The sequence below is a fragment of the Ranitomeya imitator genome, chromosome 2 (genome assembly GCF_032444005.1).
Source record: "Ranitomeya imitator isolate aRanImi1 chromosome 2, aRanImi1.pri, whole genome shotgun sequence".
NCBI classification, from domain to species: Eukaryota; Metazoa; Chordata; class Amphibia; order Anura; family Dendrobatidae; genus Ranitomeya; species Ranitomeya imitator.
In genome coordinates, this window is record NC_091283.1 from 186,924,547 (window position 1) to 186,942,347 (window position 17,801).

At 42.4% G+C, this 17,801-nt stretch overlaps 1 protein-coding gene and 1 long non-coding RNA gene across 3 annotated transcripts in view; one reads left to right on the top strand and one right to left on the bottom strand.

Moving 5' to 3' along the window:
• The window catches only part of LOC138662540 (uncharacterized), an 86,905-nt gene that overhangs the window by 48,422 nt on the left and 20,682 nt on the right, over window positions 1-17,801 (top strand). The gene's annotated exons all lie outside the window — the stretch shown is intronic.
• Window positions 1-17,801, bottom strand: part of BGN (biglycan) — an 87,353-nt gene that overhangs the window by 10,555 nt on the left and 58,997 nt on the right. For both annotated transcript variants that reach the window (XM_069748308.1, XM_069748309.1), the window contains 3 exons: window positions 11,928-12,040; window positions 2,593-2,806; window positions 1,074-1,184 (listed from right to left, as the gene is read on the bottom strand). In XM_069748308.1, the coding sequence (XP_069604409.1) occupies window positions 1,074-1,184; window positions 2,593-2,806; window positions 11,928-12,040 (438 nt within the window). The remainder of the gene's footprint in view (window positions 1-1,073; window positions 1,185-2,592; window positions 2,807-11,927; window positions 12,041-17,801) is intronic.

Genomic DNA, 17,801 nt, shown 5'->3' on the forward strand with positions numbered 1-17,801 from the left:
TCAATTTGTCCTTCAATGAATAGGATTAGAGAATGCAATAAGTGCTGTCCGATCCAGTTCAGGGATGATGGACTGTTTTGACAAGAACCAGTAAAAGAAACTCATTTTGATGTTGTAATGGGGTCCCTTTTGCTCTTTGTACACCCCTGTGTGAACAAACTGTAATCTGAAACAACACATCTGACTTTGGCATTACATTCTGCACCTTTGAGGCCTAGAGGTGGTCGGTGTTGGACAAGCAGAGACAAGAAGCATATATTTTCCCCTATAGAAGCATACATCTTCCCCTATGGGATTTCTTGCTCTTGCCTGGATATAAAGGAGGGGGAACCAAGATTAAACTAGGCCTCCTTTTGGTGCTAATTGGCACAGCCACACCTATAGCTGCCTAAGATAAAAAAATTTGATGACTGTTTGCCCCATACATATCCTTACCATGATCCCCAATTGTTCTCTTGTTTAAAAACATTATCGGCCATGCAGAGAAAGGATACGGGTGTAGGTCCTTACCATCCATGGTGACTCCACATTGGGTTGGACCTTCTCTCTCCAGAGGCTGGAAACCAGTCACATGAGCTTCCTCTACGTTACTTTGTACTTATGCCCTTGCTCTGGACACATGCTTATTAATATAGAAGGTGCATTTTTCTGCTTTTGAGCCATATGTTTTAAAGTATAGAAGTCTTTATGGATGGATTGTATGGATAGAACTAAAATAAATCTGCACACCCAACCTATAGTCTGTTGGATCCTCATGACACTGACTGAGAACTGATGTCTACATTTTTGCAGAGCCCTAGATAAGGAGATTATTAAGTAACTCGTATATGGCCTAGAAATGTTCCTCGCACCTTGTATCAATAACCACAAAGCTTTTAAACATGTGCTCGTCTCCAATATGGCTGATCTATGATGACACATGAGATAGAGATGGTTTATTGGTACAAGCTGTTGGCTCTCCACCCTCTTCTCAGGATATTTCCTTCTCCAGTCACAGATTGACACATACAAGACGTTTTTTATTTGTTTGTTTTTTCTAGATTCCTGTGCTGAAGGACTCCAGATATTATTACCTTTAGGAATTCCGCTTAATTTGGCTTCTGAAATACGAAGGTAGTTGAGTTTCAGTCCATCAAATGCTCCAGCTTCAATACCTCCATTCTCAAGTGGGTTTCCTCCCATTTCTAAAGGGAAAAAAAAAAGCAATACACAATCAGTGGCATGATTTGAAGCTTGTAGGTGCCCCAACTATCACTGGTCTTTATTGGTCTTCTCATATGGACCATAGAGACCTTTTGGGCCTTCTTAGGCTCCAGAACTCAGATGCAATTGCAAGTCCTGCACCTACTATAATTATTCCCTTGTTCCCAATCACTATGGATGGTTAGAGGTTCTTCTGACTTCAGTTTTTGGTGAAGATAGACTATGGGAAATAACTTGCTGGCTTTATGCAGCATTTTCTAGTTGTGATCCTGAAGATAACAGAGATAAGGCCCCCATACACATAAAGGTACCGTCACACTTAGCGACGCTGCAGCGATACCGACAACGATCCGGATCGCTGCAGCGTCGCTGTTTGGTCGCTGGAGAGCTGTCACACAGACAGCTCTCCAGCGACCAACGATCCCGAGGTCCCCGGTAACCAGGGTAAACATCGGGTTACTAAGCGCGGCCCTGCGCTTAGTTACCCGATGTTTACCCTGGTTACCAGTGAAGACATCGCTGAATCGGTGTCACACACGCCGATTCAGCGATGTCTACGGGGAGTCCAGCGACGAAATAAAGTTCTGGACTTTCTTCCCCGACCAGCGATCTCCCAGCAGGGGCCTGATCACTGCTGCCTGTCACACTGGACGATATCGCTAGCGAGGACGCTGCAACGTCACGGATCGCTAGCGATATCGTCTAGTGTGACAGTACCTTTAGTCAGCCGAAATCTCAGGGGGATCTGCTAACATGCTCAGGACCCTCCTGAATCTTCTCCTGCAGATGATGTCAGGGAGAGAAGCTTCTGGCCTGTTGAATTTCTAAAGCCGAACCTTTTGTCCTCCCTTATTAGTGATTAAAATGTGTTCCACTGATAAGGCAGAGGGGGGGAGGCTCCTGCTGCAGAAACTCACATAATAGTGAGGAGGGGGTTGATCATAGCTGACGTCCTGGGATATATTCAGAAGATTGCTTTCCATATTTTATTTATTTTTTTATCTCTATATTTAGTGTTTCTTCAATGTCTTGTTAGTTATTTGTGTTTTACCTGGACTGCTCTACATTCAGACCACTAGATATTACTAATTTTATAGACCGGTGCCATAAGAACTTATAGAGCAGGTAAATAGAGGTATATCATAAAGGTCTAGTTAGTACAGGTCCCACCTTGCTAACCTGTGCCTATTTTGAGAATAATGGTTCCTCCCCACCGGTCCTGGCTGTTGGCCACCACATCAGGACAAAGAAGACTTGTGAGGATGACGCTCACGTGCCCGAAGTTGGTACCTCTTAATTCATTCTGTGGTGGTCCTCTCATTAGACAGGGCAGGAGCTTGGAGACCCCATTCTCAACACAGGTGATGTTTCATACACATCCGAACTCACCAATGCAGTTCATATTCTTATGGCCGTTGAACACGTCCTTGGGGATCTTCTTGATTCTGTTTTCATGAATGCGTAGTTCCACCAGAGACTTGGGTAGACTCTTGGGGATCTCTTCGAGGTTGTTTTTAGAGATGTACAGCTTCTGCAGCTTCAGTAGCGGCTCGAATGCCTTCTCATTGACTTTGGAGATTTTGTTGTTCACTAAAACCAATGCCTAGAACAAACGGAAATAGATTTACTATCTGAGATGAAAGTTTGTCTCTCTACTAATTGTAATATCATTGATTCTGTACATGCCCCATAGCTATTTTCTGAACCAACTCAACATTTTTTTTCATATTCTCATCATTTTTTTTCTCCTGTTGCTGCATTATGTGCCCCAGAGCTGTTCCTCCATCTGTAAACTGGGAAAGGCAGTCTAATCCATAGCCAGTTTGGAGGAGATGGAGAACTGTTTTTGGTTATCCAATAGCTTCTAAACATGAATACACAGTAACCAGCACAAGTAACATAGCTATTACAGCTGAAATGAGGCCTGGGAGGCAAGGCTATGCACTGGCATTATTGAACTGTGGGCCCTGCTGCCTGTATGATCGTTGTAGACCCCCGACTGACCATAAGAACCGCCGTCCTCCACTCAAAGTAAATGGGACAGACAGAAAGAGATAGCCAAGTGCAGTGATCAGTTTTCTCCATCAGTCCCATAGAGGACCTGTCACCAATTTAAAAGTGACAATTTTTTGTTCTTATTTTATTTCCCTTGTTCCCCTGAGTACTGTTTTGTTTTGTTTTTTTAAATCCACTATATGGTTCTAGAGATATGGCCTTTTTACTTAGTGCTAATATTTATGGTTTTTACTAAGGGGGCGTGGCTCACAGGATCCTCTGGGGCGTGTCTTTAGGCGGCAATGTATTATTATGTTCTGAGCACCACCCCTTTTGTAAAGACCATAAACATTTGCCGTAAATAAAAAAAAGCCTATCTCTGCAACCGAGTGGTGGATACAAAAAAAAAAAAAAGTTATATTAATAATAAGGGGAGCAGAGGGAAGAACAAAATCGCCCAAACTGTCCACTTTGACCTAGCAACAGGTCCCCTTTTAAATGAGTTTCCCCACTAAATACATGTATCATTTATCAACAGGATAGATAATAAAGGAATTAATTCCTAACCGATCCTGGGAATGAACACCCTAAAATTCCCTTTATGAATTGAGAAGTATTGTGCAATGCGTGATCTTGTTCCATTAACTTCTACAGGATAATGGATAAAGCTTTTCCATCAGCCCCATAGAGCAGTAAAAGTGCATTACTGCTCTATTTACAAGGGAACACTGTGACGCCTGATTTCAGGATTGGTAAAGGACTTAGCAGTAACCATATATTCAGCACATGTCCTGTTGATTAAGCGGGTCATCCCCTTTAAAAGGAGCTGTAGTGCACATGCAACTCACCATCACTTAACCTGTTTATAATTTTAAAAAAATGGCTACCCCCAGCAGCCACTGGAGGGCGCTCATGGGCATCAATGTATGCAGTAAGCGTCTGAGCTCCCCCTAGTGGTGGTTGCAGGTAGCCACTCTTTTATCATTGAACTCTATGTCTTTGAATGGGATTTTGGAACTTTGTATCAGTAAAGTAAAACCCTGACCACTAAACATCATACTATGAATATTAGATCTATGGATTTTGATAGCAAAAACTGTCTTTCAGCTTTAAGAGCGGGCATTCACTTTAAATTTGGAATAACTAAGAATCAGGATCTGCTAACTTCTGACTTCCATTGTTTGTCTCGTTTTTATGCTTTTGTATTAGCTGTGCGTTCACAGTGTCATAGTCTAGGTGTCATTACTCTTTGTGCTTTCCCTGTCATTGCTCCTACACACAGATCACATTTCAATCAAATGCAGCAAATGGGGAAAGAACAATGGGGCCCATTTATCATTAGCGTCGTGAGAAAGACGATTTACAAAGGAAAAACAAGACCTTAATTTATCGCAAGTTTCACAGAAGTCATGTGAAAACATAAAAATTAAAACTTTGTATGAGTCCAGTATGGAAGTACCCTTAAAGAGAATGGGTCGTCACTTGTCAGAAAATGACCTATTGTTATAATCAGGTTTTTGTGTTTAAATGTTTTATTTTTTTATTTTGATAATTTTTTTTTCATATATCTATCTTTATATAAAAAAAAAATAACAAAATTAGTACTTTTTCAATTTTCACGATGGCTGCTGGGACTTTTATAGGTTCCTACTTAATATGTTTTCAGGAAGAGTTTTCAGCAGTTTCCTTATCAGCAGAGGCAGGTTTACAGTGATAGGCAACACCTCTATAGACAACTGATATATAGGATCCACCAATCACAATAAGCGATGTCTCAGCTCCTCTGCGCCCCCTTCCTTCACAATGACCTTTGCACATGCCCATTAGATGCATCAATACAAAATATAGGGTCGGGGTCTGATCATTGCTGCTAATGTACATGTGGTGTTTCCTGAAACAGGAAGTTTGGGTCTAAAAAAAAAAAAGCCTCAGAGTTCACAAGTACAAGATTTCATTTTTCTTTTTATTACAAATTGTGATGTAGAAAAAAAATCCAATTTTTTAATTTAGTTTTTAAATACATGTAGCACAAAAATCTGACTTAAACAATAGATCGTTTTCTGATATTCGCATCCCTTTAAGCTGGTCACAAAGTACCCAGCTGGTGGGTCCAGATTGGAAACCCAGTAGCAAGTGTTACATTTCTAGAAGTTAGGCCACCGCGCTACCTTTCTCCTAAATAATAAATATAGTGAACTAAAAAGTACCCACAAAAGGATTAAAATAAAGCACTTACTTAGTGGTTGAAGTGCCAAAACTTTGACTGCGGAGACTTGGTGGAGCGCTGAGGAGGTGAAGACAGCCGCTCCTCCGTGAGTCCGAGGTGAGGAGGTCCGGACGGCGGCGTGAAGCGACAGGCCCGAGGGGAGCGTCCTCCCTATTGGCGCCTGGCTGCTACGCGCACGCCGGGAATGTAGACAAGCGGCGTCCTGGCCAAGGGCGCCGCTACACTGCGACGGGGAATAGGGGGGCGTGGTCTGGGTGACGTCACCCGGAGCTACAAAAAAATTGAGCAGAAGACGGGTGCCGAACAGGGCCTCTATTGCCTACGCGTTTCGAAGGTCACCGGACCTTCTTCGTCAGGGCTAGAGGTCCCTGGCTGTCTGCTGCTCTATATAGGATATAAAGGCGCCGCCCACTATTCAAAAGAAAAACTAAATGCATATGTGTGCGTGAGAGTGTCGCTAGGCGACAGGGAGAGGCTGTAAACTTATAAGCCCATAGACCTAATGGAATACCTTAGAATAATAGGTGGTCTGTGCTACTATGTACTAATCTAAAAAAAAAATTTATTTAATAAATACATTAAAAAATACATTTGAAAGAGGCAATTGCTGTAAAAATATGTAAAAGAAGGGGGGGGGAGAATTTTTATATAATTAAAAAGGGGAGAGGGGAAAGAAAGAAAAAGAATACTTATAAAATGTCATACATAAATAACTAACTATTTAAAAGCATAAAGCTCCAATTCATGATTCAGACCCTTAGGGGCCAGGCTGTCCAGCATAAAAATCCACCTTGATTCGGTGCGTGACATTAATTTTATGTAGTCACCTCCCCTCCAGTTTTTTTTTAACTACTTGGATGCCGCAGAATATTAATCCCTTAGTGGACCTACCGTGGTGCTCCCTGAAATGCCTGGAAAGGGGGTGGCCAATAAAGCCTTTTTCTATATTATTTAAGTGTTCTTTCAAACGGTCCCTCAGTTTACGTTTAGTGTGACCCACGTAAATTTTACCGCAGGGGCATTTGATCAAGTAGATGACTCCTGACGACCAGCATGAAATTTGGTCTTTAATAGTAAATTCCTGAGTGGCGTTAGAATTAAAAAATTTAAGCTGTTTTATTTTTTAAAATTTGTGCGCACACAACAGGAACAAGTGCCGCAAGGTACAAAGCCTGGATTCTTTGAGGGTATACTCTTGGCAGGGCCCTTGTTGGTAGTTGGAGCTATAATGTTGCCTATTGTTTGTGATTTTCTAAAAACAAACTTGGGGCGTTTTGGTAGCAGTTCCCCTATCACTTTGTCCGACTGGAGGATTGACCAGTGTTTATAAATAATTTTGGTAAAATGTTTGTATCCATGATGGAACTGCGTAATAATAGGTAACTGATAAATTTGTTTAGGGATATCAGTTGGGATAGATTTATCCCTCGTTGTTCTCTGTACTAGGGTATCCCTCGATGTTTCATAGACCTACTGATTAGCCACATCCAGCAGGTCTTTGGGGTATCCTTTTTCCAGAAATTTCTTGGTAAGTTGTTCTGCTTCTATCATATAATCTTGTTTTTTAGTGCAATTACGTCTTACCCGGGTAAATTGACTTTTGGGGATATTAGTCAACCAAATAGGTAGATGACAGCTGTTAATGTCAATAAATCCATTGGAGTCTACTGGTTTATGGTGACATTTAGTTAGTATCCGGTTATTTTGAATAAAGATGTTTAGGTCTAAAAAACGGAAATGAGGGACATATGGGAGGTGGCCACACTTGAGAAATATGTACAGACTAACATTATTCCGAAGGGACTGGTGATTTATAAATCCCTAGCAGGGGACTTCGGGGACCCCCAAATACAGCAAGAGTGGGATGATATGTTCAATAATTTTTCTAAGCAAACTTTGCAATTTATCATAGACAAACGGAGGATAAAATTGAATCACACTAGCCAACAAATTATTGCGCTTTTTGAACAGCTTGATGAGTATGAAAATATGGCTGACTTTCAAACTCTCACTGATAGCATACTGATTAGATTAAAAGAAAAAGAGAAAGAAATCATAGCCAAAAAAGTGAGGAAATTTCACAGAGATAGGGTGCCTAATGCACTCTCTGATAATATGGCGTACTGCCGGGAAACGTATTCGCCTTGTGCTAGTATGCATCAAGCTTCTATGGACCTTGTAGTCCTAGATGAATACAACGAAACTCCAACACACAATACGCTAGATCGCTCGGAAATTTTTTCAACTTATACCAACACGAATTCCACCCAGTATACACCTGTTTCCATTGGTAATAGGAATCAGGCTAACATCAGACCGTCTGTTAATTCAGAAGTAGCCAACGTATCATTCAATTATAGTACCCACGAACATTCAGGGCCACCATTAGAACTACAAGAGTCTCCTATTGCTTCCACCTCCAATTATTATGCCCCACTATCTCTAATTGATGATACGGATGACTTTTAGGAGTAATGAATTACCTGGATCGAGCCAGAGCGCAAGTACGGCGCCCAATCTAGTAACCCACAATGGCTATTCAGATAAAAATAAAAGATTGATGGAAGTAATATATGGCACCAATACCCCCATTACTCAAAAACGACAACAAAAAATCCCCCCTAAAAGACCAGAAGGGGTCACTAATAATAAAAATAAAAATAATAACAGAAAAATCTCCAGCCTTATACCAAACAGAGGGAGAGGACTTAAAACACAGACTAAAATCATTCGGGATTTTTTTCGGTCAAATATTCTAAAACCAAAAGAGGTAGGAGGGGGGGGGGGGGGGAAACTCTCCAAAAAGAAAATAAAAAATTCCCTCCCCTCCACCCAAAAAATATTTAACCTGAGTTCGCATGTACTTTCAGACAACGAAAAGTCCCTCCTACAAAAGGGACTGAAATTTGCACCAACCACAACAGCAAAACCCTTTAACCTGTTCATCAGTATGAAGCAGTTTTTGCGCAATTTGGCCATTAAGAAATATTTCCTTAAAAAAGCACCACAAGTCCCTAATCCTGTTTTTCATGAATACATACAGACTTCGCTATCCAATCCCTCTACATTTCATCCCGTACAAGAATATTCAAATGCTTTTCGGTCCTTCGAAACTGCGGTCACACAGGATATTAGGAAAATGAGGAAAAAGAACCCCAAATATATATCCCAAAATCTAAATAATTCTGAACGAAAGGCACTGCTGGACCTTCAAGTAAATCATGATATTATTATACGTCCAGCGGATAAAGGGGGTGGGATTGTTATTCTCAATAAAACCACATATCAGGAGGAATCTGATAGACTCCTGAATGATGAAACTACCTATAGGAAACTAAATAGTGACCCTACTGAACGTTATACAAAAAATTTGAATATTTTAATATCACGAGGCAAATCTTCAGGTATTGTAAATAAAAAAGAATCTCTATTCATCATGAATAAAACCCCCAGTGTGGCAGTGTTCTACTACCTCCCTAAAGTCCATAAAGATGCAATGCGCCCACCTGGGAGGCCTATTATTTCGGGTATCAATTGCCTGACAGCTAATCTGTCACGCTACATAGACACACACCTCCAAAAATGCATGTCTATTATCCCCGCATACCTTAAAGACACTAGTCAAGTGCTCCAAATATTGGAAAAAATCCAATGGGAAAGTGGCTTCACACTGGGGACACTAGACATAAAATCACTGTATACAGTAATAGATCATTCAAAAGGATGTGAAGCGGCAGAACATTATCTTAATAAACTGGCCACCCACAAGAAACCACAGATCCAGTTCATTGTGGAAAGTATTTTATTTATTTTGGAACATAATTATTTTATCCATGATGGCCAATTTTACCTCCAAACACGGGGCACGGCTATGGGCACTTGTTTCGCTCCCAGCTACGCAAACATCTATGTAGCCAAGTGGGAGGAGCTACATATTTCGCTCACAAAAAGCCCCGATACTGGTTTGATCATGTGGAGGCGTTTTATCGATGATATACTATTCATCCTATTTGGTTGACTAATATCCCCAAAAGTCAATTTACCCGGGTAAGACGTAATTGCACTAAAAAACAAGATTATATGATAGAAGCAGAACAACTTACCAAGAAATTTCTGGAAAAAGGATACCCCAAAGACCTGCTGGATGTGGCTAATCAGGAGGTCTATGAAACATCGAGGGATACCCTAGTACAGAGAACAACGAGGGATAAATCTATCCCAACTGATATCCCTAAACAAATTTATCAGTTACCTATTATTACGCAGTTCCATCATGGATACAAACAGTTTACCAAAATTATTTATAAACACTGGTCAATCCTCCAGTCGGACAAAGCGATAGGGGAACTGCTACCAAAACGCCCCAAGTTTGTTTTTAGAAAATCACAAACAATAGGCAACATTATAGCTCCAACTACCAACAAGGGCCCTGCCAAGAGTATACCCTCAAAGAATCCAGGCTTTGTACCTTGCGGCACTTGTTCCTGTTGTGAGCGCACAAATTTTAAAAAAATAAAACAGTTTAAATTTTTTAACTCTAACGCCACTCAGGAATTTACTATTAAAGACCAAATTTCATGCTGGTCGTCAGGAGTCATCTACTTGATCAAATGCCCCTGCGGTAAAATTTACGTGGGTCACACTAAACGTAAACTGAGGGACCGTTTGAAAGAACACTTCAATAATATAGAAAAAGGCTTTATTGGCCACCCCCTTTCCAGGCATTTCAGGGAGCACCACGGTAGGTCCACTAAGGGATTAATATTCTGCGGCATCCAAGTAGTTCAAAAAAACTGGAGGGGAGGTGACTACATAAAATTAATGTCACGCACCGAATCAAGGTGGATTTTTATGCTGGACAGCCTGGCCCCTAAGGGTCTGAATCATGAATTGGAGCTTTATGCTTTTAAATAGTTATTTATTTATGTATGACATTTTAGAAGTATTCTTTTTCTTTCTTTCCCCTCTCCCCTTTTTAATAAATTATATAAAAATTCTCCCCCCCCTTCTTTTACATATTTTTACAGCAATTGCCTCTTTCAAATGTATTTTTTAATGTATTTATTAAATAATTTTTTTTTTAGATTAGTACATAGTAGCACAGACCACCTATTATTCTAAGGTATTCCATTAGGTCTATGGGCTTATAAGTTTACAGCCTCTCCCTGTCGCCTAGCGACACTCTCACGCACACATATGCATTTAGTTTTTCTTTTGAATAGTGGGCGGCGCCTTTATATCCTATATAGAGCAGCAGACAGCCAGGGACCTCTAGCCCTGACGAAGAAGGTCCGGTGACCTTCGAAACGCGTAGGCAATAGAGGCCCTGTTCGGCACCCGTCTTCTGCTCAATTTTTTTGTAGCTCCGGGTGACGTCACCCAGACCACGCCCCCCTATTCCCCGTCGCAATGTAGCGGCGCCCTTGGCCAGGACGCCGCTTGTCTACATTCCTGGCGTGCGCGTGGCAGCCAGGCGCCAATAGGGAGGACGCTCCCCTCGGGCCTGTCGCTTCACGCCGCCGTCCGGACCTCCTCACCTCGGACTCACGGAGGAGCGGCTGTCTTCACCTCCTCAGCGCTTCACCAAGTCTCCGCAGTCAAAGTTTTGGCACTTAAACCACTAAGTAAGTGCTTTATTTTAATCCTTTTGTGGGTACTTTTTAGTTCACTATATTTATTATTTAGGAGAAAGGTAGCGCGGTGGCCTAACTTCTAGTTTTATTCTTTTGCATATATATGACAGGCTTGGCGCAGTAGCCGTCTAGGCACCAGCAGCTTCCCCCACTCCTACACCCACTATCATTTGGAGCGCCGGTGTATTTATTATATTACTTCTCTAAGTGTTACATTTCTCTGCAGTGCCAACGCAGGAGAAATGAGGTATTACATCACAGAAATGCATTGATAGGCCATGTCACAGTGTGTAGCCATACATGCGTATCCTGAGTAGGGAACCTTTGTCTATAAACTTTAAACTGTATACTGGTTGACAACATCTCTAAGACATAGAATGCTTCGGTAAGAGATCTGCATAGTGAAAATGGGGAAAATATTTTGTTACTTCATTGTGATGTCTTTAGAAAATTCTTAAAGGGGTTGTCGAGGCTTGGGGTCCAAGTCTGCAGTCACTTTGCAACTATAGACTTGTGAATTCTCACAGTGTGCAGTGTGTGTGCTGTAATGATTCTCTGTTGCTAGGAGCAGGTATGACCACAAGTATGCTATTTATGGACATGCGGTCACATGCTTACTAGACGTGTGTGAATACGTCTAGTTGGAATGTGGCTGGATGTATGTAATTCGCCTAACCCCAGCACCGAAGAATCCTCACAGCATGCACTGTGCACACTTTAAGGATTTACAAGTCTGCAGTCATATAGAGTGACTGCAGACTTGTGCCCTAAGCTGGGACAACCTCTTTAACTCATCTTGATTTGGAGATTATCTCGGAGGACTGGATAAAATATTATGGCAGAAAATTACAATATAAAGTATTGCTCACATAAAGGCTGGTAAGTCCTTTGAAATCGTCTTTTTTTATTTCCATAATTTTGTTGTTCTGTAGATCCAAGAGGGTGGTGTCCTTTGGAATATTTTTGGGCACACTGGTCAGACCTAAAACGAAGACAAACATTGTTAAAACAACTCTTAAGATCTGTGATTTTGTAAATACATTACAATCATTGGTTCCACCATTCACATTAGATGAGTGTTGGCTGGACATGCCGATGACCATCTGAGGTTTCTGGAGACCTCCCAACTATTCCACCAACAGATGACATCGTGGGAAAGAAGGATCAGTCAGTTGGAATATCGACAACGCATCCTTCTATTTTTAGGGGGCATAAGTTGCAGACAGAGGTGCCTGGTACCTGCTTTTTCCTCTCCCCCATTGAAAAAAATGTGAACGCTCATCTGAGCCATCTCAGGGGAGGTAGGGTCAGAAATAGAGAGGAGGAATCGATCAGGTAAACTTAAAATTTGCATGTTCACTCTGGTTTTCTTATTTAATGTCGCCTATTACGTTCCGGGGTCTTTCCGGACCCCATGGCATATTAAAGGTAAGCTTTAAAAAATAAGAAAAAAATCATTATTCTCCCTTTATCACTCACCTTTCCGGGCCCTCAGCTCTTCACCCTTCTGGTCCTCACCTAATCTTGAGATCACCCCATTTCGCACTGTAGTCTTCTGGCTCTGATGAGACCTGGGAGGATGATACCATGGCATACGCCTTGACCTTGTGCACACATGCGCAGAACCCTCCCAGGCCTCATCAAAGTCAGAAGTCCTAGCCCGGCGTCAGAGGCTTGGGGATTTCAGCGCAAGTGGAGGTAATCTAAAGATGCGCTGAGAAGTGCTGGAGAGTAGAGCGTTAAGGTGAGTTTATAGATTTCTTTTTATTTTTTAACATTTTGATGGCCCTTTACAGTTCAGAAAATTGGTGAATGCAAATTTTCAATTCCACTTGAATTTATTCGCTCTTCTCTATTCGAGATAGATAGCTGGGATCTAATGAGTGTGGCCAACTTTATTACCAGCCCAGAGCTATATAGACAATTCTTCAGGCTTCAGAGCAGAAATCTGTGTCGAAGAGGACATCCCTTAAAGTAACAGAGCAAATACACTTACTGTACAAACATTCCTATCAGAACTGAAGATACTAGTTCAACATCATGCTAAGGACTGTAAGGGCCACCATATATCACTCAAGTCCTCCTATTCGAAGGCTATGGTCCTGATGAAGAAGAAAGCCGAGCTCTGTGCACGGAACTGGTGGACCTTCTTATTCGAATGCTGCTGACCTCATTCCAAGCCCCTGTGACTACACCTGGACTAATTTACAACAGTCCATAGTCTGGATACTGTTTGCAAATGGTAATTATCCACAGGGAATTTAGAGGAATTTCTCCATAAGCCAAGTTAGTATTTTTGGCTCTTCTCCAGAGCTGAAGGAAACGTACAGTATCATTTTGAAGATTCTTTCTGATATTGAAGTCCACCTATTGTTTTTGGTTGTTTTTTTAACTTTTTCTTTAAAGTAAATCTTGCAGTCGGTCACATGGAAGCATATAATATTAGTGCCTGTGAAATAATTGTCAAAAAGGTGAAGAACAGAAAGTGCTATCCATATACGCAGCTAGATAGTGGTGTATTTACATGATGCATCGCCTTCTGGAGGCACCTAACCAGCAGGCTGATAACGATGTCTGTATAGAAGTACTATATATGCTGTCATCTTAAAGGGCAGCTTTACTTATTAGCGACTTGTTGAATATAATTAATATTGTATTAATTAATATGTAGGGCAGCACGGTGGCGCAGTGGTTAGCACAGCAGCCTTGCAGCGCTGGGGTCCTGGGTTCAAACCCCACCAAGGACAACATCTGCAAAGAGTTTGTATGTTCTCTCCGGGTTCTCCGGTTTCCTCCCACATTCCAAAGACATACTGATAGGGAATTTAGATTGTGAGCCCCAACCCAACGGGGACAGTGATGATAATGTGTGCAGACTGTAAAGCGTTGCGGAATATGTTAGCGCTATATAAAAATAAAGATTATTATTATTAATTTTTAAACAGTCGTTTTAAGCAAAGAAACCAATCGAACATGAGATGGCTCTTTTATAATTTACGACGCAGGTATCAAAAGTTGGGAAAGGGTCAGAGGCAGAACTGCTATTCCAACAAACAGTGGCAAAACAACTGGAAGTAAAATTGATAATTATCAGTCACTTGCAGTCATTATAGTCATTTTCTAAGTATCAGTGGAAGCTAATGGGTATCTCTTACGAAGTTGTCTCCGCCCCAGGGCAGGGCCCAGTTCCCTTCTCTTCCGGCAGCCTTTCTTTTCTGTGGTTCACACCGGGTTTCAAAAGTTGACCAACGAACTCCAGTGACATGATAAGAAGGGCTTTTAAGGCCGACTCAGACACCCATGTGTGTCTCAAAGCAAGCCCTTGTATTCACCCTGATGTGCGACTTTGTAAATCCAAATCACAATGTGATCCCTAATATCCCTGCTGTTCTATGTGCCATCCGGCAAATCCAGCCCACTATGCCATCGCTTCCGGTCAGTGTTGTCCTCCCTTACCTACGGCTTAGAGAATCCACCTCGCCAAGTGAACTCATAACAGCACATACTAGAAGCCATATTAACATAAAGGATGCACAGGAGCAGAGCTATAGGGAGAGCATAGGCCACACTTATTTCCAAGTCCTAGTGTCTGAGGGGAACCACTCTGCCACAATAGAAGACACCAATGTTTATAATGTGACATCGTAGATCTGGGGCCCATGAGGCTCATGATGCCCCTGAGAGCATACATAACATCAAGGCAGACTATTTGGCTCTTTTGAGACCCTTGGAAAGAGTAGGCTTAGTCCTGGTTTGTCCCATATACGGTATATGGTTAAAACTTGTGCAGGACTTTCCTCCTCCTACCTATAAACTCTCCCGGAAAAAAATGGGAGACCTCCAAAACCCCTTGTAGAGTTTGGCAAAAGACTCTTGGGAACTCAGAACTTGAATTCTCCCTTTGCACACCATTTTACAAGGTCTCCCCCATGACTACTTCCAAAATCTCACAAGTATACCTACGGAGGGACTGGGCTAGGAATCGAATCAATGGATCATAAAAAGAGGAAACCAACACTAGGTGTGGCAAAAGTTAGCCCCATAATGGGAGTCCATTTTGATCTTTATTATGGAGCTTCCTCTCTTCCCTGATTATAGTTACTGTATGTATTAGTAGATATTATGTAGACAAAATGTAGACAAAACCGAACCAATGTAGACAAAACCGAACTCATCATCTTTCCCCCATCTCACGTATCCCCCCTACCTGACCTATCTATTATGGTAAACGGCATCACGCACTCTCCCGCACCTGAAATCCGCTGTCTCGGGGTAACTCTCGACTCTGCCCTGTCCTTCAAACCGCACGTCCAAACTCTTGCCACCTCCTGTCGCTTCCAACTCAAAAATATTGCCAGAATCCGTTCCTTCCTCAGCCCACAATCTACCAAAACTCTTGTGCATGCCCTCATCATCTCCCGCCTCGACTACTGTAACACCTTCCTCTGTGGCCTCCCCGCTAACACTCTTGCACCACTCCAGTCTGTCCTCAACTCTGCTGCCCGGCTAATCCACCTCTCTCCTCGCTACTCCCCTGCTTCTCCCCTCTGCAAATCCCTCCACTGGCTCCCAATTCCCCAACGAATCCAGTTCAAACTACTAATACTGATTTACAAAGCCATCCACAACCTGTCCCCTCCCTATATCTCTCAACTAATCTCCCACTATCTTCCCTCACGTAATCTCCGATCCTCCCAAGACCACCTACTCTCCTCCACACTTATCTGTTCCTCACACAACCGCCTCCAAGATTTCTCCCGAATATCCCCCATCCTCTGGAATTCCACGCCTCAACACGTGCGATTATCCACCACCCTCGGATCCTTCAGACGGAACCTGAAAACCCATCTCTTCAAGAAAGCCTACAGCCTGCAATAACCATTCTGCCGCCTCTCCATCGCCAGAGCCGCCGCCTCTCCATTGCCAGAGTCGCCGCCTCTCCATCGCCAGAGCCGCCACCTCTCCATCGCCAGAGCCGCCACCTCTCCATCGCCAGAGCCGCCGCCTCTCCATCGCCAGAGCCGCCGCCTCTCCATCGCCAGAGCCGCCGCCTCTCCATCGCCAGAGCAGCCGCCTCGCCCCTACCTTCTGCCTCTTCCCCACTATCCCATAAAATGTAAGTCCACAAGGACAGGGTCCTCTCCCCTCTGTACCAGTCTGTCACTGTAAACTTGTTTACTGTAAACGATATCTATAACTCTGTATGTAAACCCTTTCTCATGTACAGCATCATGGAATTAATGGTGCTATATAAATAAATAATAATATTATTTTGAGTGTTGTGTACTCTCCCATAGATAGTTTGACTTTTTCCATAATTTTTTATTCCAGCCAGCCTAGTTCCCCTCTGAGAACACAGATATGAACTTCTAACATATCCTTGACAACTTGACTGATTAGTAGATCGTCCATCTTACATTACCCATCCATCATCCGTCAGTATGGTCTTCTATTACCTGGTACATACCTATGCAGTTATGTAATGAATATCTTAAAGGACAGAGAGGTTAATTCCCAAGACTCAGATCTCATAGTGGGAGTCTGGTAAATGTTTAATTTATGAGAGCACACCTCTGACGTAAGCGTCCTGCACTCCTTCACTCGACACGTTGGGTGTCCCCCTCCTGCTCCTCACCATGGAGTAAGCAGTATAAAACCTCCAGTGGTGGGCACATTTGGAAATGGTTATATAAAATGATGGGCGACGTTAAGAAGCGTCTGCTTCAAGGTGGATTCTGTTACCCTGCTGCCGGATGTCTGGGGAGAAGCCCATGTTATTCATAGTAATTGTACTCACACGGATGATGCTTGTACCTACTATCCGTGCACCTCACTGGGCCCCAAAATGACCCAGATACATGGAAGATCTTTGTAGACATTTTCCTCCTTTCCTTAACAACCTCTTGACTGTAAACTAGTTCTAGACTTTCCTACTTATTTATGTCTGTATTGCTGATTGGAAAATGGGTTGGGCCACTCCATATTTTACCCTTAAGTACTTTATGGGCTGTGGAAATTACCTTTTCGCAAAGGAGTTGTTCAGTACTGTAAACAAGGTTTGATTTTTATTTAAAGACAGCGCCACTCGTGTCCATGGGTTATGTCTAGCACTGCAGCTTAGATACATGGGACTGGACTGTAACGCTAGACACTGTTCATAGATGAGAGCGGCACCATTTTTGGAAAACAATTTGACTTTTTTTCTGTATTCTTGTGCAATCACACCATCTCTCTTGTGCATTCATTTCTGTTTTTTTAAATAGCACAGCAATTTTTTTGATTCTAAGTAGTCAAGAACGTTATAGGGGTGCACGTGTTTTACATGCAAACTTTGCATCTGCACTTTGGCCCTGTAGGCAAAGCCAGTTCATGACTACACAGAGTCATATCTGGTACCTTCTTTCTGGACACAGTGATATTGACTTCTGCTCCATCTCCTGTTAACATCTTGCTCCTTCCCTGATCCTTCTGCACGATTATGATTACTTTCCCACTATTGGCTTTTGGCCCATCTGTACCACAACCATGTCACTGCCTGGCATGCTTAACAGAGCACTTGCTGCTGCCTATAAGTGAGGGAGATAACACCTGAAGATGCAACTAGACAAGTCCATTCCTCCATGAGGGTGTTAACAGGGTATTCCCATTTCAGACATTTATGTCATATCCATAAGGTGTAGGTCCAACATCTGGGATCTTAAGAAGGGGGCTCCATCATACACAGCTGTGAATGTAGAAGAAAC